General features: G+C 42.4%; 1 protein-coding gene across 2 annotated transcripts in view; it reads right to left on the bottom strand.

The window, feature by feature from the left end:
* SYT9 (synaptotagmin 9) overlaps positions 1-17173 on the bottom strand; it is a 115280-nt gene extending 98107 nt beyond the window's left edge. For both annotated transcript variants that reach the window (XR_014174131.1, XM_081938822.1), the window contains exon 1: positions 16555-17173. Coding sequence is in view for 1 of the 2 variants with exons in the window: in XM_081938822.1 (XP_081794948.1) it covers positions 16555-16930 (376 nt within the window). In the remaining variant the exon portion in view is untranslated. The remainder of the gene's footprint in view (positions 1-16554) is intronic.
* Between the last annotated feature and the right edge of the window lie 4634 nt (positions 17174-21807).

The raw sequence follows: 21807 nt of genomic DNA, 5'->3' as shown, positions 1-21807 counted from the left end.
CACAGGAGAGCCGCCCTGGAGAAAAAGGAGGCTGAAGCGGAGGACTTAATGGCCCATGCAGCTGCCTGATGGGTCTTGTGACAAGCAGTTTCGGTTCTCTTGTCCTCAGCCTTGAGCCCCTCCAACAGGTCAGGAGGGAGCACAGAAGAGGAGGTAAGAGCCGCTACAGGGGGATCGATAGGGGGGAGCTTGAGCAGCTCCTCCAGGCTGGCATCCACCGTATATAGCTTCTTGTCATGGCTGCTGGGGGTAGCCATGGTAGCTGGCTGCGCCCACTCTCTTTGAACTAAATTGAGGAACATCTTGGGTACAGGAACTATTTCCTGGACCGAAATGGGTTCCTCAAAGAGATCCCCAGATAGATCATCAGGGTCTACAACCACCTGAGCTGGGGGGGTGGACCCCATGTGAGTTGAGATCTTAGCCTTATCTAAAATGGTTTTGAAATTATCCAAATTAAATAAGCCTGAAAAGGCCGGCTTTTTGGTGGGGCTTGCCTCATCCCCAGAGAATTCAGCTTCCTGCCTAGGAAGAAATTCCTCTTCTTCCTCCCAGTCTGACTCATCGGAGGCCACTGAAGAATGCAGGGACGGAGGAGGAAGGCTAGGAGTCATCTCTCTGGAATCCTCCTGGGGTTGCAAATGGTGGGTCTTGCGAGTGCGCTTGCCACCTTTTCGCATCCCTGCCTCAATGCCCTGGGAAATGGCCCTGTTAATTATTTCCTGCATTTCAGTGGATAGGTTAGGCCCTTGGTCCTCAATGGGGCGAACCCCTTGAGTGGGCCCGGGGATCGGCTGTTGAGGGGCTAAGGGCCCCATTGGAGCTGGTCCCTCCTCCATATCAGAGGGACAGGCAAAGAGATCAGCCTGATCAGCCATGGAATGGCCTGGAGAAGTTGCCATGGCCAGGGAATCCCCTTCCTCTTCACTATCAGAAATGGGGCCTCCCTGGGCTGGAGGAATTTCCCTGGAGGGCTCCCCAGGAGACACCGAAAGGGAAGATTGGGCCTGCTGTTGGGCTTTGGAAAACTGTTTTTCTAAGGCCTTCTGTCGCCTTAATGCATCTTTGTCTAGGCCTGAGCCCTGCTTGGGGCCATGCCTGGAGTAAGGCTTACTCCCTCTAATGGCCTCCCTGGCTGCTTTCCCGGCCTGTCTTACAGGGGCTCTGGAAGAGACACCCTCAGAAGTCTCAGGGGCCTGATCTGCCATGGTAACAATCACTGGTTGGGGCAGTAGGGGGATGGGAAAACCACCACTCACCACCTCCAGAAAGCCCACCGCAGCACGATGCTCCTGAGGAGACAGAGAAACTGCAAGGCCTGAAGTAGCTTGGAATTTCTTAGGCGCGAGCAGAATTCGCTCCCAGCAGGAGAGTAAAGGAGGCGACCCAGCAGGCCACGATCCCACGCCGCTATCACTTGCTTGGATTGGGGCCCAGGTCGCCGGTCACACCGGGCAAGTCTGACTCCACGCGGCTCCTGCAAAGAGCCAGGCACCAGGCAGCTGCGGCAAAAAACTTTTAAAAGTAAAGCCGGAAGATTGCGCAATCCAAAATGGCGGCCGGAACTCACCGGGGCTTTGCGCGCCAAATTTAAAGAGGGAAGAAGCCAAAATGGCTGCCCTGGAAGCCCACGCAGCAATTTGACTTGCTAGAAGCACAAATTGCAACGGAGGGCTTCCAGCGGGAATCGGCCCCCAGTAGGGGTGCCCCAACAGCGCTGGCGTCGGCACCCCGACCCACATGCTTCCCCCAACAGCTGCCTGTGGCTTCCAGGAGCCAGAGCAAAGCCCCGGACTCCAGGAGAGCCGAAAGGGTGAGAAAAACCCAATTAAAAAGGGAAAAAAACAAACTTAAATTTAAACTCACCAGCCTGCTCTAAAAATCCTTAAATATACTGTTTTAAAAAATTATTCTTCCTCGGGAGAGTCCAAGGAATCAATCTTAGAACTGGAGAAATTCTTAAAGCGCGTCCACTGGGCTAGCTGAATTGAAAAAATCTGAGGGGAGTCAGCACCAGAGGCGTGGCTTAAAGTTTTCAATTCAGTTCTGGGCAGATTGGCTGTGTTTAACCCTTCTTTGGACTCTCCAGAGCAGCGCCCTGGAAAAAGGCTGGTTTGGTATGACAATGCTAAGTTTTCCAGAATGTTCATGCCTCTGCCATCTTGCATACCTATGGGATCTTCTATAAACAAGATGGAAAGGCTGCATTATTTAATCTATTTTTACCTTGACACAAATATAAGGAATACTGATAAGCATGACTCAAGTCATAGCTCACTCACTGCAAAAATGTACTTTTAACTTGAAAGGAGTTTTCTGTTTATACATCCAAAGTTTCATTTCATTTTGACTTCATAAATGGTTTCTCCTTTCGGCTGAAATTTGTTATGCTTAAATAAATCTTTTAAGAGTTTGTAAGGTTATGAAAATGACCAAAATCACTTGACTATAAAAAAAAAAGAGTTAAACTGTCTTTAAAAAGAAAAGACTATTTTATTTTCTTTTATTTTCATGTTTATGGTGGATTTAACTCTTTAAAAAATTCCTTAAATTGAGTAAAAGCCTATGCCAAAGAGTAAAATACTAGAAAACCTGTGACTAGTTAGGTCACTCTTCTTCCTACATATGGTATAGACCTGCACTATTTCCTCTTCTCTCCCATCTTTCAGGAGAGCTCCGATGAAGGCTCCTCGTCCTCCTTCCATTGACCCATGGAACTGCCTGCCACTTTAATGGGGAGGGGAACAATGAGAGCCCCAGACCATGATTCTGGCATGTCCCCAAAGGTCCTCTCCATTTAGGGAGGAAGAGAGCTTAGGTTTCAATTGCCAGCACCTCCAATCAGGCTACCTTGCTAGCAGACATATGAGTCACTGACTCCTCCTTCCTCAAATTATACAGGTTTGTGTGATTCCTCCCTCCCACCAATGTTCTGGACAACCTCAAAGAAACATCTCAGCCTCCTCCTCGACTGACCTGTGGGAACTGCTGGCCACTTTATTATCAGGAGGGAGAACAAAAGAAGCTGCAGACCATGAGGAAAAGTGCTCCCCTTTCCTCATTCTGGTGTTTCTCCGAGGCCACTCACTCCAAGGAGAAAAAGGGCTCACCCATTTGTTGCAGGTGGCCTCAGCCACCCTAAGGAGCCACATTAGCACAATGGTTAGAATCAGGGGTGAAATCAACTTACCTTCGCTACCAGTTCGCAAATGTGAGTATGTATGCACAGAGCATCAAAAACAGGACGTGATGCCATCCGGGCGGATAGGTGGAGCTTCCCGCTGCCATCACTACTGGTTCACCCAAACTGGATAGAATCTAAATTGCACCCACTGGTCAGAACGCAGTATTGCAGGCTAACTCTGCTCACTGCCAGTAGTTCGATCCTGACTGGCTCAAAGTTGAATCAACCTTCCACCCTCCCGAGATTGGTAAAATGAGGACCCAGATTGTTGGGGGCAATATGCTGATCTTTGTAACCACTCAGAAAGTCCTGTAAAGTACTATAGAGCAGTATATAAGTCTAAGTGCTATTGCTACTGCTATCTTGACAGCAGGCATCCCAATACAGTCAAACTTTGTCCTGATCTCAGTCTGTTTCTAAAAGTCCAGATAAAACATAACTGAGTTCAATAACAACATTACCCACCTAAAAGTAGTACTTGCAAATCAAGAGGACATTGACATAAAAACAATTTTATATTCTTTTTATATGGTTATAATGTAAGGAGTTATGTTAGGGATATTTTTCCTGCATGCTGACATAAAAGAAAATTAAGCAATAATGCATTTACAAACAAAATAATAATGAGGAGATTATTGATTCAATTGGAGTGAAAAATGCATCACAAAACCTAAGTGACATACTAAACATTAAAAAAAAAGGTTTTTTAGATGTAAGGATCCACTCTCAACTTTAATGAATGAACAGATATGACTGTCAGGCTTGTAGTTATGTTCCTTTTAGGATCTTTGGCCTGCCACACTTTTTATTAATTTCTTATGCTGTTTCATTAGTGTAGTAGTTGGGAGGGGAGAATAGAAAGGAGTAGGATTGTGGAATGTATTGTTATGGTTTTTCTTAGAAGCTCAAGGTCGTCTTTTGTCTCCGTACCTCGACACCTGACCGGAAGCAGAGGGGTGTACATGCCAGCGTGGAAGATGAAGATTGGACCATGTGATGAATTATGGGGTGTGGGGATAGATAATGAACTTTCAACTGGGTGAACCTACAGGATGTACATTAGAGTTGAAATTTCACAGCATAATGCCAACATGTCTGTCTTATTAAATTGGAGTTTTAAGGACAACTTTGCCTTGCATAATGATTTAATTCTGCATGATATTTGGGACGCTGACAATGACTTTTTAGTATTTTTGATTCATAACCTCCACGAATTTAATTTATACTGTTAAAAAATAATCCTTATCTACATTGCAATGTGTCAGAAGCTGTTTTAATATGAACAAAGAGGAGTAGCCCATTAGTTTATTTTGGGAACTTCAACAATATAAACCCAATAGGGCAATAAAAAACAGAGAGCTTTACTTAATATTGGCCATGTCATTCTTCCACTCACCATGATATTAACGAAATTCAATGTGATTAATGATCTAGTCTTTCTTTTCATCATCCTTATCTACATAAATATTTCCTGATTTCCTTTTTATCCCTGTTCTGAGTTTCACAGCAGTCCATGACCTTTATGAATTTTGTATGTAAGTTTCTTAGGTTCAGAACCTGATGTATTTCTCAGAAAAGAACCCTACTGATGGAATTGTTTGAATGGCTTATCAGTTTCTGAAAAATCATCCTTAAGAATTATAATCCAAAGATCTTGACCCTCCTTGTATTAGTGATATAGACACACAAACTTTAATCTGTATCTTGCTACTCCCAAGGAGCCATATTGCTAGAGGAAATTCTCACAGTTGAGCAAACCTATTGTGAGATGCCATGACTTGAATAGAGGTGCTACAGAAAGAAACAGACTACATATTTTACTTTCTATGTGGACCACATTGAAAACCATAACCTTGCTTAAGTCATCCAAAATGTTAAAATTAATATTATAATCTTCTTTGAAGCTAGTAAGAACATGGAGAACCCAAGGTACTTAGTAAATGAATGCTACTTTCAATGTAATAATGGCTTTTAAAGGTTATACGTGGACATGTCATTATTGGCATCATCCATCTGGCAGGAATGCATTGACATGCACTGACATTTATTTTGAACACTGCAAATAAAATTGACATTATAAATGTACATTATTGGAATAAAAGTAAGTCAAAGTACTTTAATAGTAGATAGTGAATGGGAAGCTCCTACTTGCATTCTCAGCAGTCTACATGCCAACCCTTCGGGGAAAATACCAGACTGTTACTCAAATATAGTATTTTCTCTAGGCTGAAACAGGTTGGAAACACTATGTAGAACACAGGTGTCAAACCTGATTGCATCCCGTGACATCATGCGACGTATCACGACTTTTTCGCCTTTGTGGAGCTGGGGTGGGAGTGGACTGCACGTGACGCATCTGGCCAGAGGGCTGTCAGTTTGACATCACTGGTTCAGAATACGGCCGCGCGGGTTGTTGCGGGAGTCTCTAGGTACTCCCACGTAACACCTCCTGCGCAGGCTACACTGGCTACCTGTGGCTTTTCAGGTGCGTTTCAAGGTATTGGTTATCATCTTTAAAGCGCTCCATGGCACAGGACCGAGGTACTTGCGGGATTGTATCCTGCCCCATACATCCCTTCGGCCGATCTGCTCTCACAGGGAGGGGCTCCTCCGGGTGCCGTCCACGAGGCAGTGCCAGCGGGCAACGCCCAGGAGTAGGGCCTTCTCTGTGATGGGCCCGACCCTCTGGAATGACCTCCCCCGTGACATCAGAACAACCACTGATCTCCGCTCCTTCCGTAAGATGCTCAAGACCCACCTGTTTAGTTTAGCGGGCCTGGCCTAATCCCAATCTAGTCCCTCAATTCTGTACTTTTAAATTTTTTGGGTTGTTTTAAGCTGATTTTTAACTTTTATTACCCTGTACAGCCTTATTGTTTAATTGGTTTTTAAGTGTATCCATTTTATATTAGGTTTTAATGTGGTGTCTATACACCGCCCCGAGTCCCTTCGGGGAGAGGGGGCGGTCTATAAATTTAATTAATTAATTAATTAATTAATTAAATAAATAAATAAATAAATAAATAAATAAATAAATAAATAAATAAATCAAACAATCCCTGATGTAGAAGATAACTCAAGCCTCCCTTTTCATCTAGAAAGAAAGTTTGTTTTTAATTTAAATACAAGCAAGGGAAAAGGAGGAAAAGGAATATTTATCTCCTCAGCCTTTCTTTTGTCATATTTCCCTTGGAGAATCTAGGAGAAACAAGAAAGAAAGAATTTCTGCTGTAATCATTTATAACATGAACATTTCAACCTGAAATTTTTATTGTCCCTCGCAATTTAATATCTGTGACATTAGTGACTTCCGGTTTGCTCGGAGGGTCGTTTTGAGTGCTCCGAAGGCTTCAGGGACGGTCCAGAGGCTTCTCTGATGTCTTCGGAGCGCTCAAAATGACCCTCCGAGCAAACTGGAAGTCACTTCTGGTTTGCTCGGAAGGTCGTTTTAAGCGCTCCAAAGGCTTCAGGGACTGTCCGGAGGCTTCCCTGATGCCTTCGGAGCGCTCAAAATGACCCTCCGAGCAAACCAGAAGTGACTTCTGATTTGCTCGGAGGGTCATTTTAAGCGCTCCAAAGGCTTCAGGGACCGTCCGGAGGCTTCCCTGATGCCTCCGGAGGGCGTCCGGGTGGGGTGGGGTGGGGGAGGCTCTTTTTGCCCTCCCCAGGCTCCTATAAAGTCTCTGGGGCCTGGGGAGGGCAAAAAATGGCTTTAAAAAAGGGTGAACTCAGCTGGCCAGCGCGCGCATGACAAATGGCTCCACGTGCCACCTGTGGCATGCGTGCCATAGGTTCGCCATCACTGAGCTAGGTGGTAGACGCTGCATTTCTTATGCAACTCTTGGCCCCTTTTTAACACATTTTCTTAATCACAACAGAGTCCTTCATCTCAGGAAAGATAATCAGCCTTTCTCACTGAAATGGGATGTTCGAGGGGGTGGGGGAAATCCCGGGCAGCTGATTTCAGTTAGATTGCAAACAGAGTTTGAGATTCTAGTTCAATGTCCCTTTTACTGGATGGGAGCTCAAAATAACCTCATCTTTACACTGTTCTGCCTCGGGCGGTTGCCCCACCCCCATGCCTGCAGAGGTAGAATGGAGGCTTGAGGTTGGTAAAATGAGGACCTATATCAGTGATGGTTAACCTTTTTGGTGCCAAGTGGCCAAAGCGCATGTGCAACCCCAAAATGCAAGGTGAGTGCCCCCAAGCATGCATGCACATCCCCTGTGCATGCATCCCACCCCTTCACCCATTTTTGGCTTCCAGGTTGGTGCAGAAGGCCTTCCAGGCCCAAAATGGGGTGTGGGAGGGGCGCACCACACATTTTGGGCCTGGAAGGACTCCTGCACCAACCTGGAAGCCAAAATGGGGCACAGGGGTGCCACAAAGCCCCAAAATGCAATGCGAGCACCCCCTATACATGCATACCACCTGCCCACACATGCACAGCAGAGACCTGAAGACCCCCTGGCTGGAGGAAGGCACATGCGCATGTGGGGTGGAGCTGGGCTGGGGCGACGGCTGGTGTGCCCGCAGAGAGGACTTTGCGTGCCACCTGTGGCATGTGTGCCATAGGTTTGCCATCCTGGACCTGTATTGTTGAGAGCAATATGCTGACTCTGGAAACTGCTTAGAGAGGGCTGTAAAGCACAATGAAGCAGTATATAAGTCCAAGTGTTATTGCTATTGGGCTGTATCCTGCTATACTAGTGGAACTAGTAGATGTAAAATGTACATTATTTAATGTGACAGAATTTTGGTTAGTGCTATAAAAGAAGAACAGGAGTGCGGAAAGCATTCTTGGTTGCTCTATCCTTACATGAATGATTCCTTTCACTGTGTCTCTATTTTTAGATATTTGGTAAAAGGAGAAAGTACCTTTTTTCTTTGTTTCCTTCTTCCTATCCTTATATACGTCTAGTAACAAAATCCTCTAACACAAATGCTTGTATGTCAAATCAGCTAGAATATGAATAAAATTAGGGTCAAGGTAGAGTACAGATTTTCCCCACTTCATTGCAATCATCATTTGCCCAATCCTTGGAAACTTGAAGAGACATTCTACAGAGCCCATTAATTGTTTCCCACTGACTGAGCAAGACAGCTTGTCTGAATAAATCAAGATGCCTTGAGACTGTCTACTACTGATGGGTTTCTGTGGAGCCACAGTAAAAGATACCTTAGGGTCCCCCCCCCTTTAGTAAACTCAATACATTGTTTTACAACTAGGAAAAGAAATTTAACTTCTTGGCTGAAAAAAACTAGACAGGAAGGGGATATTGCCTTTAATCTTCATATAATACTGTTCCAATCGCTGAAATGTGAGCTAAATGCACAGCTTTCCAAAGCAAAGGGCTTTGTCTTTTAACTCCCTGTTCAATGGCCAAACAAGACATGACAAAGCACATAAAAAGCAAAAGGAGATTATTGAGCCTCCTTTGGAAAATACAGAAACACTTACAAAAGTGTTATGTTGAAAAGCAGACTTTTTCATCCATTGACTGTACAGTACAAGATAGTCCTTGACTTACGACCACCATTGAGCCCAACATTTCTGTTGCTAAGTCAAACATTTGTTAAGTGAACTTTGCCACATTTTACAACTTTTCTTGCCACAGTTGTTAAAATGAATCACTGCTGTTGTTAAGTGAAGTAACACAGTTGTTAAGTGAAGTTGGCTTCCCAGTTGACTTTGCTTGTCAGAAGGTCCCAAAAGGGGAATCACATGAACCTGGGACACAGCAACGGTCATAAATGTGAGTCAGTTGCCAAGCATCTGAATTTTGATCCCATAGTCATGGGGATGCTGCAATGATCATAAGTGTGAAAAACAGTCATAAGTCACTTTTTTCACGGCTGTAACTTTTGAACAGTCATGAAATAAACAGTTGTAGGTCGAGGACCACCTGTATTAACATCCGATCTCTCACTGCAAGAGAGATCTGATGTAGAAAAAGGCTTCTGGGCATAAAGTCTGAATAGGGTTGTCTATGGAGACTCAGTCATCCAAGTCATGATTGTCCCAAAGTTGTTTTTTTTCAAGAGGCAACTGGACTTTCTGTTTTTTTCTTTGAAGACGTTTCACTTCTCACCCAAGAAGCTTCCTTCAGCTCAAGCTGAACACTTCTATTCCATACCCACGTATGAAAACACCAATTACAGCATCCAATATCGTAATGGCAACTATAACCAAAAGACCAAAAGCAACAAGATTCAGAATTATATCAAAAATATGTACTTTATTCCAATTGCCCTTTCTGCCTTAGATAAGAAGAAAAATGGTCGGTTTTCATGATGCGGAGGGTCCAAGGTTGGCCCTTCTTTCATCAAATTAATAATACAACAGAGGTTATTATCGGAAGCTGTTCTGTCCCGGGATTCCAATGAATATGCAGACACAGGCATAAAGCCACCCCTTGGCTAGGAACCTAGAAAGTTATCTTCAAGAAACCAAGATTAAATTTACGGAATGCTTTCTCAACGGGTAGTAAAATGGACTGTTGTTTCCTGCAAAGATTCCCCTCCCGTCGCCCCACCTATAAACGCTTTGTGAGGGGCCACAACCTTAGCCAGCTGTCCCTACTTCCTTCTATGACGTCTTCTCCACAGCTGTTCCTTTCTCCTCTCAGTTCTACACATACGCACATCAGGGACAACCTCCTTCTGTTCCTCTTCACTGCTCCCTGACTCAGATGCCACCTGGTGGCCAACAGGACTCTCTAGTTTCTGCTCTGATTCCAAACACCCTCCAGAGTCTTCCTCATCCTCAAGAGCAGTCCCATAATAGGCTGAGCTGTCAAAGTCCACCAACAGCTCAGCCGGCCGCTGCTGGGCCACAACAGAACCATATTAACACAGGCCCAAAATCAATGTAAAAGTTCAGGGACCCCACAAAATATGTAAATTCATCTTGTAATTTAATTTCAAATGTAAAGGGAGGAGCTCCGCTGGATGCAGTATTATATGAACACAGATGGTTTTGTACTTTCTCATCCATTTTCTTTTGGAGATTAGGCTGTGCCTTTCAACCTATTATGTAAAGACAATAAACTAGCACCAACATGGTACAGCAACCTTTCTGGAAACTTAAACTTATGAATTGCTTTCACCACATTATTTTATTTATTTTTATTTGTAAAGTCATTGTACTATTATAGTACCAGCAAGATTTAGTTCAATACATCTCCTTCCAAAATAAACAACTGAAAATAAAGTATGCCAGAATAAAATAATAGCAAAGCTGTAATTTAAACATCAGTATGAGATGAATGTATACTTTATAATATGATGCAAGAGTGACAGTTTTGTTGCAGAAAGTAGAATAGAATAACAGAGTTGGAAGGGACCTTGTCAGGGAGTTTCTTCTTAGTTTTAGGTTGCTTCTCTCCTTGATTAGTTTCCACCCATTACTTCTTGTCCTGCCTTCAGGTGCTTTGGAGAATAGTTTGACTTCCTTTTCTTTGTGGCAACCCCTGAGATATTGGAACACTGCTATCATGTCTCCCCTAGTCCTTCTTTCTATTAAACTAGACATACCCAGTTCCTGCAACCGTTCTTCATATGTTTTAGTCTCCAGTCCCCTAATCATCTTTGTTGCTCTTCTTTGCACTCTTTCTAGAGTCCCCACATCTTTTCTACATCGTGGTGACCAAAACTGAATGCAGTATTCCAAGTGTGGCCTTACCAAGGCATTATAAAGTGGTATTAACACTTCACGTGCTCTTGAGTCTATCCCTCTGTTGATGCAGCCTAGAACTTTGTCGGCTTTTTTGGCAGCTGCTACACACGGCTGTCTCATATTTAAATGACTGTCTACTAGGACTCCAAGATCTCTCTTACAATTACTACTATTGAACCAGGTACGACTGTTACTTTTTTCACCATGAATTTCATTTTGTTACATAGCTCCCAATGATCAACTCTGTCAAGATCCTTCTGTATCTTAAGAAAAGTTTTCTTATTAGTTGAAAAAAAAAAGAGACATAATTTCTTCAGGGAGTACTAAGTAGGGGAAGATATTCTACCTGCTAAGTTCAGTTCATTGTGTTAGATCGGGAAAAAATGAATATTGCACCTACTGTGCTTCTTTCCCCAAATGGTATTTCTATAGAAGGAAGGTAGCTTTGGTAAGAAACCCCCAAAGGTGTTGATGACATCAATGTTTAAAAATTCAGCTAACCTACTTTGCAGCTGAACAACAGGACCAGGACCAGAAATAAGACCAGAAGAACAACAGGAAAAATACAGTTCAAGTTAGATCATTTTTGGATGGCGTCTCATTAACATTATTTAATATGACAAAAACTTAACACAATCTTTACAAATTCTTTCTGATAGACAGCCATCAATCACTCAACATATAATTTAAAGTAAAGTTTAAAACACACACACACACACACACACACACACACAGTTTGACTTAATTAACCTTCTGTTTACTTGAAATGCTTAATATTAAAGGTGCTCTCCAGCTAGGGCATATTTGCACGAAACCTGTGGGACTGGATATTTATCTATGACATCCTGATACCAAGGAAATCACTTGAAAACGGATACATCTGTTTCTATGTGTTGCTGTTATTATGCCTCAGGTGACTAATACAGGTGAGGTGCATGAACAGTTAAATACAGCAGATCATTGTTGGCTAATATCATTGGTGGATTTATTTGCAGGTTACACTGACTAATCAGTCCCCTAGCGTATGCTTTCTTCACATTTTCCTTCTTTTTATTGAGCCACTATCAATATACAGAAAATGTTCACTAAATCACAGCTAAAATAATGTAACTAAAGACAGTATGGAACTTGGCCTGTTGGGGTGAAGCTTCCATGTAATTTAAAAGGACCACTTTGCATTCTAATGCAGGTTCTGTTATCCTGGTGACCACAGCTAAGTAGCCCAAAGAGCAAAAGCTATGAAAAGTATATATAAAGATTCTCTTATCCATGCAATAATCGGTTGGCAATTTTTGCTGCTTTGCCAGGGCCACAAATGATTGATGCATAACCAAAATGAAAGTCATCAACTAACTAGAAACATCAACGTGTTTGGGGAAATCTTTGCACTGACATTTGTTTTTCAGAAGTTAATAGACGGTACTGAAACAAACGATAGACCATGCTCAATGGCCACACAAGCTGAGTTAGGTAGAAAAAAAACAGAATGGAGTAAACACAAGACTGCCTGAAAGGAACTAATGAAGACAATGACCAGGGGAGGCCAAGGTGGAAAGATTATTCAGGAGAAGGAAAAGATTACAGAGGAGAAGGCAGGAGTCTAGTAGCACCTTTCTAGAGTAACAAACTTTATTAAAATCACATGAACTTTCATGAGTAGAGTTTACTTCATCAGATGCAAAAGGGATAAAGAAGAAAGTGGAAGATGATTTGAATTTCCAACCTACCCTATCTTTCAAACTGTAAACCTGATTATTCTTCATTTGTAACCCTCAGGCTTCCTCCAGGTTAAATCCAGTGCAGATATGCATGTAGCAATCTACGTAGTAGAAGAATTAGAAATTGTAGCCATGCACTACAGACTTGTGTGCAAACTATTAATATTTTTTACAGGCCCTACTTTAAAATTGCGACAATATTCAAATTATAGGAGAGATTCCTGTCTTTGTTGCTAACTTTGGTTTACTCTTGTTCTCTAGAGCATAGGCTCAAATAATCAAAGATATACAGCAGATTGGAACCCCCATTGAATTTCCTACTAAGTATTCCAGTTAAGAAGGCCCATGGTGTACAGTGGTTACAATGCAGTATTGCATGCCAATTCACTGTTTACTGCCAGGAGTTTGATTCTGAATGACTCAAGCTTTACTTAGCCTTCCATATTTCTGTTAAAATGAAAAACTAGATTGTTGGGGGGCAATATGCTGACTATGTAAGCCATTTAAGAGGGCTGTAAAGCACTATGAAGCAGTATAGAAGTGCTATTGCTAAACCAAAATTAAAAATGTAAATGGCAGGGCTTCAGGGAAGAAAAGGCAAACTGAAGATAGATCCACTAAAAGCAGAGCCAACAATTGCAGAAGGATGAAGAAGCGATACCATCTCTTTGTAATTCTTCTCTGGACAGGGAGAGGACTTGAGATCACCCATAAGTGCTCCAGACAGTTGCTCCTTATGGAGGTTTCAACCTCTGGGAGGCAAATAAATAGCTGTCTCACTCAAGCCATAGTTGGCACTTTTAAGGACACTGAGTTCTCATATACATACATTACCAGAAATAACATACATATTTAATCTTAATCAAATAAATTGGTTTTATATTTTTCCTTTTAGCGCAATAACTTCTTTTATCTTATCTTTAACTATAAATCAATATTTAAAACCTCATCATTCAAAGCTAGCAAAAAATCTATTAGCAGCTATCAGGAAAAACAAGAATCTTGATCATTAATCTTTTCAAATAGTGTCCCATAAGTTGATTTCTGATCATTTTCTCTTTGTCTCAGAAACTCCTTCACAAATTTAACATGTACTAGAAATAACATCTATATAATAATCTTAACAAAGTAATTAAGGATTATAAAGTTATCTTAGTTTAACACCTTCTCTGAGAATATAAGAAAAAACATCTTCCCAAATTGAATCTATAAATAAATATTTAAACCCCCATCTTTCAATCGTGGTCAAGAAAAACCCCATTAAGAAAAAAAAATCCTAAATATTTAACCTTAATCAATTAAGCCAACTTTATATTCCTTCTTTTTTATTTCCTTTTCTAACCACTTTCTGAAATTGCTTTTTAGCTATTAGGAATCTTTGGACTGACAAATCTGAAAACACTGGATGAGTTTTCTTTATGTCATGCTCAAATCCAAGAATGATGTATGGTCATTCTTCCAAGCTGACTTATTTATTGTCTCCACAACTATAGATGAAATCTTGCCTATTTGAGCACGTTACTCTCTGCATCTACAATATACTCTGTGAACTAATAGGGAGAGGATGTCTTCACTCTCTTTCTTTCAAATATAACAACTGGATTGAGTTGCCTCTTAAACCTCTGGAATGCACCATCTCCCTCCTGGGATCACAGCTCCTTACTATATTCCATCACACTTCAATGTTTCAGAAAACAAGTATTTTTAGTACAAGTCTGAGAACGTACATTTTGGAAAGTTACAAATGGGTTAAGGATCCAAATAAATTTGAAACAAAATTTTTGAATTAGTTATGAGTCCTTTCTGTGGGAAAATCCTTTTGTTTTGAATTCTTTAAAAAATGATAGGTTGAGACTTTGAAGATTGAATCCTATAGAGAACCAGAAGGAACTAAAGATGACAATTAAAGAAAAACTCTTAAATTTGTCTTATTAATACAGAATGAAGCAAAATATTTTAATATTTGACATATTAAAGGATGTTTTGGAATAATATACTTAGAAGTTAATTTTAGGAGTGTCCGTCTCTGTAAGACTCACATATATTTTCTTTACTATATTTTATTATTTTAGTTTGTATTTGTTTTCTTTGAAATTATAATTTTTAACATTATTACTATTTTAAAAAAGAATGTAAATGGCTTGGGTATGCAAGAGATAGATGGAAGAAAGTTTGCTATACAGGCATGAGAGAAGCTTATTGGGTCTCAGTAGCTATCTACATGACCTACACTAGGCTGACCATCACCTGTATCTGCAGTGTAACTAATGCGGAAGAACTAACCATGTGTAGATTTTAGAGGTTGGATGTGTACTGGATAAAACTCTCATTATGATTACAACTTAAAAATGTACATTAGGCCATTAGTTAATAATCTGGAAAATATTCTCTTGATAAAATACAGTTGTAATGTATCAGGGGGAACACTGAATTTTTAATCGAGTATATCCTAATATTCAGGGAATCATTCTGGGACTTCAGGCAGAATAATAATTAATATCCTTTTAGAAAGTAGAGCAGCAACAATGCACCCCAAGGTAGTTTTTAAAGACAAAAATGTCCAAGTGTACATTATCCAAAAGATAAACTAAAATTGTTGGACTAAAAATATAATCCAGGATAAGCCCTATCCACAAACGCTAGTATGAATATTTGATCTGTTGGAAATTAAATGTGGTGCAACAAACTTACTTGCAGAATAAATGGACCAAATATGGATTTTACTAAAACAAAACAACTTTAAACTCCTTCACGCTATACATTTACATTTATTTTAAAACAGACTTCTTTAATCATATTTGCTTCCAAGGAAATATTTCAAGAATCACTCTAGAAAGGAAAATAAAACACCATTCTAACAATTTGGCATATGTACGTTCCCTCCCCTGATCCTTGCTAACTGAGTTTACCAAAGTTAGTTGGCTTGTTTCAAATATACTCAGTCTGGCTACAACATTACCACTAATAATGAATTAGCTTATTATTATGCTGGGACAGCATTTACTCACTGAAGAGCAACTAGTCCAATCCAGCTGAAAACAGGTTTGCAAGAAAAACAAGATTTGCTTCCACTTACTGACATGGCCAGTTTGATCTTAAAGGAATCAAGTGAAAATGCATAACATTTCCCCAGTTGCTTAAATGCTAGTAGGAGACTTAATGCATCTTTCACATTTCATTCTTATTACTGTGATTTTTACTGATGTGCATGATGTGGGTGGATATATGAGATAAAATAGTCCAGGAAATTTTGAATTGCCCTGGAAGTTTATACCATACTCTATAAGTTTCAGCAAGAGCTGTGTGCAAACTTAATGCCTTTAGGCAGAAGAATACACCGTCAGCTTAATCTCTTGTCATTCTAGAGTTATTGAAGAAGGGTTGGTGCCTTTCTTCCTATATACCTATAATAAGTACTGCATCGGCGCTGGGAAACCCGACAAGATCTAAAAAAGCTCAGAGGGCTCCTCACACTGATCGAAACCCATCTGAGAGTGCCTTCCACCGAACTCTGTAGTAGGGCTTCAGCTTGGAGTAAAGATACATCTGGTTAAACCGCTCAATTATATTAAAATGTAAAGGTGCGTTGGATAAAAATGCGTTGGATTAACATGCAATGTTAATATCTTGGAATAAAATGTTAAGAACAAACGAAAAGATTGTTTGCTCTTTCGGGTCAGATTCCCCTCCCACCTCCAAACACCGCCAGGTAGTAAACGCCAGCCCGAAATCAATGGGGGGGGGGGGGAGCCGCGTTGGCCGGACACGCGCTACTTCGACGCCCCGAATTTCCGCGTTCGCCTGGATCCAATGGGCAGCATTCGGGCAGTTGATAGGATAGACGCGCCCCTCCGCCCAGCGCAGCCGGCACGGGCGCCTGCTTATTTGAAGAGGTCTGGTTGGCATATAGGAAGTTCTCGGGAACCCCTCGTGTCCTTCCCTTCCCCGCGTCCCGCCACTCCACCCCGCTTACCTGCGTCGGCCGGCCGGGGCCTGCCGCTGTCCCGCAGGTAGTAGTTGAACTCCAGGCACCTGTCGTTCTCGACCGTCCCCTCGGAGCAGAGCTCGACCAGCAGTTTCAGCGCTTTCCGGCAAATCTCGTCCTCCCTGCCACGAGGCATCGTCCCCCAGCATCCTTGTGAGAGGAGAGGAGCTCCCCGCTCGCTCACACGCGCGGCTTCGGCTGCTGGCCGCCTCTCGTCTGGCGCCCACAGCGAGGCAACTGGGGAGACGCCCGCATGTTTCGCGGCGGTGGCGGTAAAGCCGTTGCCCCCCGAGGTCTGCTGTTCCCAACTTCGTCCCCTCGGTTGGATAGAAAAGGTGCTGCTGCTGCCTCTGCCGCCCGGCATGCGAGATAGGAAGGTTCCCTCCCGGAGGAGGAGGAGGATCCCGCCACCAGTTGCGCGTAGTCTAGGCTCCTCCGTCGACGCGCCGCGGCTCCGAAGCAGCCTTGCCTTCAAGTCCAAGTGGCGCCCTAACAGCGCTCCCTAGTGGCAGGAACTTTGTGTTACCCTAATCAGACCTGGACTTTTAGTAGATAGCCTGCGACGCGTGGGCCCCTCGGAATAAAGTGGCGACGCCGTGAATGTGTTCGTAAAGTTTCCTGGTTACAGAAAGAGGTCGGCACCGCCTTCTTCCGCGATGGTGTTGGTGTTGTTTTTAGCTTCCTCGGTGTTGGATGCAGCCCTAGTTTTCCTTGATCTCCCATCCTGGGACTTACCAGCTCCATTCTGCTTGCCTCTGGATGCAGATGAAGTCAAGAGTTACCTCTTGCTGAGCTTTTATTAAGAACACCCTCCCCTTTCTAATTAGGAAATGAATGTTGTATATATAAAAGCTGGGAGGGGGAAAGCGGAAGCACAAGTGTTGTAAGTAAGAGGGGCTTGGAAACCTTTAGTTAGCATTGTTGGAAGGAAAATCCACCCGGTTCAGTTCTAAGCTGGAAGAAAGACGCTGGAAATAACATGGAGGCCGATTGAAGAGCAGAACGTTGCTGTGGTTCTGGGGCAGCCGATCAACCAACTGGATGAATGGAAAGGTTCTTATATACCGTAGTTGTGCAACTTTGAAGGTTGGGGTTTGTGTGATATAGGCTTTGTGCTCTGAAAGGGTGTTGGGTAATGCTTATTGGCTATGATGGCTGATGGCTATGTCCTGTGTTAGATTTTTTTGGTGAGGGCCTGATTGTTCTGTTCCTATCACACTGCTTTTGTTAGCTGCTGAAATTGCTGTAAGGGGTTTCAAAATATCCTGTCTCGAATGGACTTCTGCCGGCAGCATTTGCTTTGCTTGTGAATGGGGCTATCTAGATAGATGGCTTCCTCTTTCAATGAGCTTGTAACTGCATCTGCAATTAGCTTCTTTGCTTATGAATGGAGCCATCTAGACAGTTGGCTTCCTTTTTCAATCAGCTTGTTATCACCTTGAGTCCTGGCATCTACAGTTAGCTTCTTTTTTTCTGTTATTCAATTTTTTATTGGTTTTTTAAAAAATGTTCAGGGAAAAGGGGTTATAGGGTTATAAAACATTTTGACAGCTACATCGTGTGTGGGGGGGAGAGAAGCCCCCCCAGGTCTTGCAACTTTTACAAACAATGATAGAAAAATATGAGCATTTACCTAAGTATTAGCAGTTTAAAATTTGACACAAAATCATCAGTATGTTTCAATCTTTTTTTTTATCACTTCCATAAAAATACATTGTAGCAACAATTGCAATAGTGTTCCAAGTCACTTTTGTGATCTGAGTCTTCTAGTTGCTGCATCCTCCCTCCCATCCACTGGCAGAGCCTCAGCCCCTCCCTCCCTTGTTTCTTGTGTAACACCCCCATTTCACCCAAAAGAGCACTGTGTTTTTTAGCGAAAGCCTCTGCTTCCACTGGTGTGTGAATTCTAATTCTGCTGCCCTCCCAAAAAATCAGCATGCCTTCTGGAAATAGCCATCTAAACCAGACCCCATTATTATATAATTTTTTTGCTAAGAAGGAATATTTCCTTCTATTATCTTACTTTTTTGGGGATTTGTTTAAGAATGGTTATCTCTTTATCTTTATATTTTAGTGTTCCTCCCCTTTGAGCTCCTAGAACCTCATCTCTTGTGGTTTTTCTAAGAAATTTAATATGAACTTCCCTTGGAACGTTGTGTGTTCTTGCATAGGCCGAATTAACCCTATAAATCAGGTCAATGTCCCACCAGAGCTGTTGTTTATCTATTAATATACTCTGCTAGTATTGTGGTCATAGTCTCCTTGAGATCTTCATTCTCAGCTTCTGGCAAATTTTGGAACCTAAGAAAGAAAGACATCCTTTCAAATTCCATTTTTAACATCTGATTCCCAAATTCTGTATTCCCCCTCTGGATTGTCTTCATCTCATTTCTAATCCCAACCGCCCCCTCCTCCAGCACACCAATCCTCTGTTCATTCCGTGTGGCTTGCTGGTTCGTCTCTCTAAGCTCTTCCTTTAAGTCCTGCAATTGTTTTTTAATTTCGTCCTGTCCCTTTAAGATGTTTTGAAGCATCTGCTGAGTAGACAGGTCTTTTGCACTCTCTTCAGAGGCTTTGGGTTGTAGGAAAGATCCCATTTGTGACTGGTGTGCAGGGCTGGACGTTGAAGATGTTGGGGCCGACGAGGCCTTACCAGGTGGCAATTTCTTAGGACCCATCATGAGGCTCGGAGTTAATTGTTATTCTGTACAAAGAAATGGCATCTGTACGAGAGCACAGCTGGCAGGGATCACCAAACAAGCAGGTCCAAAGGAGAACAAGTCCTCTAGCAGAGAAGTTAAAGCAGATAGGTGGGTCAAGATATTCCAAGTCCAGGGGAATAACGTGTTTGAAGAGGCTCCTGGAGGTCTCTGGGGTGGAAGTTAGTTGAAAGCCATAAAGTTTTTTAAGGGAGGAGTCTCATTCATAAAGACAAAGAAGAAGGAGGAAGTTGGCCATCTTGGGTCAGCCAGTATAGGTGATCAGGAAAACAACAAAGTCAAAATTTCCATAAGTAGTTTAAAAAAGAATCAGTTCAGCCATCCTTTCTCTCCCAATTGTAGCCGAAGAAAAAGATTTTTTTCCCCCATTATTTAAGGGAAGTGAAAGTAGTTTTCAAACTTTCTCTCTCCCCCATGAAGGGGAGGGATTTTTCAAGTGCCGCTTTTCCGAGGGGGTTGGAATTTCCCCCCTCCAATCTAAACTCCTCCAGAGGTTGAAACAAGCAAGGCAGGAAAACTGCAAAACCGTCAGAAATATAAAAATAGTAAAAGACCTGGGGAGACCCCTCGGCTCACCACTCTTCAGCTGCTTCGTTCTAATTGATTATTTCCTTCAGGCTGCATTCGGAGAAGCACACGGTGGCATTCCGCGCGCTCCCTATGCTCCCCAGCTCCTGGGGCAAAACTGAAGACCCCCCCACGGCCGCCGCCATTCCAGGGGGTCCCAGCAAGCCGCTCCTATGGCAGGGCACCTTTCCCAGGCACCCTGTGCTCCCCCTAGACTTCGGGGGAGCCCACCGGAGCAGCGAGAAGGCAGACGCGGGCGTCCGTCTCCTTCGGCTGCCGGAAGTCGTCCTGCAGTTAGCTTCTTGTTGCATTGTTTTCTTTAGGTGTCTGGCTGGAATGTGGAATGGACTTCAGGCAGGTTTTTTTTTTTAATTAGTGTCTTAGACTTTTGGCTTTTCTGAGGTTTTTACTTATGGTTAATATTTTATTTGGAATAAGCAGGGGTGGGGTGAGTGGTATGTTTCATTTTTTTCTTACAGCATGTACTTTGGGACATATACGAAATGCTGTTCTCACCCTGTGGCTGGGTCAAACTAAACCCTACCAACAAGGTGATGGGTGATGCTTATCCCTACAGCCCTCCTTAATCAGCAGGCTAGGCATCTCCCAATCAGGGTGTTGCAGCATTGAATGGACCTGTTTGACTTTAGCACCCCGCCTGAATTTTCTAGGATGGTTTGTCTTCCACCTCCTTTTGGGCATCTCTTAAGTTAAAATAATGTGAAAGGAAATATATGGAAAGACATCAAAAATAGAGAGAAAGGGGGGAAGACACTCTCACAACAGTAGAACTAGGATCTAGAGGGGAGAATGTACCTGCAAGGTTAAGGTTGACTAGTTGCTAGCTGTCATCTCCCTTCCTTTATGAGAGAAGAAAGTGATTGAAATACAGGAAAATTGAAAGCAAGTAATAGAAGCTCAGTTCAATACTGCTTATTATTTTTCTGAGCTCTGCAACGGAGAAATGATGGAACACTACACCTAAAGTTAAAGATTCTCATGCCATTTCAGAATGTTTTTACTTGTGCTAGTACATCTCTTTTTATTCCCCAAGTAAAATATTGGTGCTTTTATCATCTTAGTGAATTAGTTAATTATTTAGTTAACATAGAACAGTGGTATTCAACCTTCCCAATGCAGCGACGCTTTAATACAGTTCCTCATGTTGTGGTGACCCCCAACCATAAAATTGGTGTCTCGGTTCCTAAGACCATCAAAAATATGTGTTTTCCGATGGTCTTAGGCAACCCCTGTGAAAGGGTCGTTCGACCCCCAAAGGGGTCCCGACCCACAGGTTGAGAACCACTGGTCTAGCAACTCCTTAGTGCTCTCTGAGATTGGTTATTTTCTTGCAGATGTTTCATTACCCAACTAAGTAACATTAATTAGTGCTAGAAAGGAGTGGGACTTTTGTAGGGGTGAAATCAACTTACCTTCGCTACCGGTTTGCAAATGTGAGCGCCACCTCTGTGCATTCACAGGACCTTCCGCACATGCGCAGAGCATCAAAAATGGGATGTGATGATGCCTGGGTGGGTGGGCGGAGCCTCCCCCACCACCGCTACATTTAAGTATGTTTATACACTTAATTGTGGCTTAGGTTTGAACTGAGAATGAACAAAATTACTGTTTTGTGTTACCAGGAAGAAGGTTGGGGTAGTCTGGGCTGAATTCAACTTTGCATGTGCCCACTTTATCAACCTACAAACTCTTCAATAACTAAGGGTGATAGCTGTAGAGATAGTGGGAAACACTGCAGTTTTATCTTCTTTCCTTGTCTGAAAGTCTTTCTTTGGATAACATGCATGCACTGTGTCTCTTAAACTGATATTTTCAGATTTTTCACCACTTCCTTATTCAGTTTATTATTTTTCTTCTCTTTCTGACTTCTGCGATTCAAGTGCTTATAACTACACTATAGATTCTTAGCAGTAGGTTTATTTATTTATTTATT

Source organism: Natrix helvetica, assembly GCF_964273705.1.
Source record: "Natrix helvetica genome assembly, chromosome: 1".
Classification (NCBI taxonomy): Eukaryota; Metazoa; Chordata; class Lepidosauria; order Squamata; family Natricidae; genus Natrix; species Natrix helvetica.
Note: the sequence above shows the minus strand (reverse complement) of the source record. Positions and strands in the feature narration are given on the sequence as shown.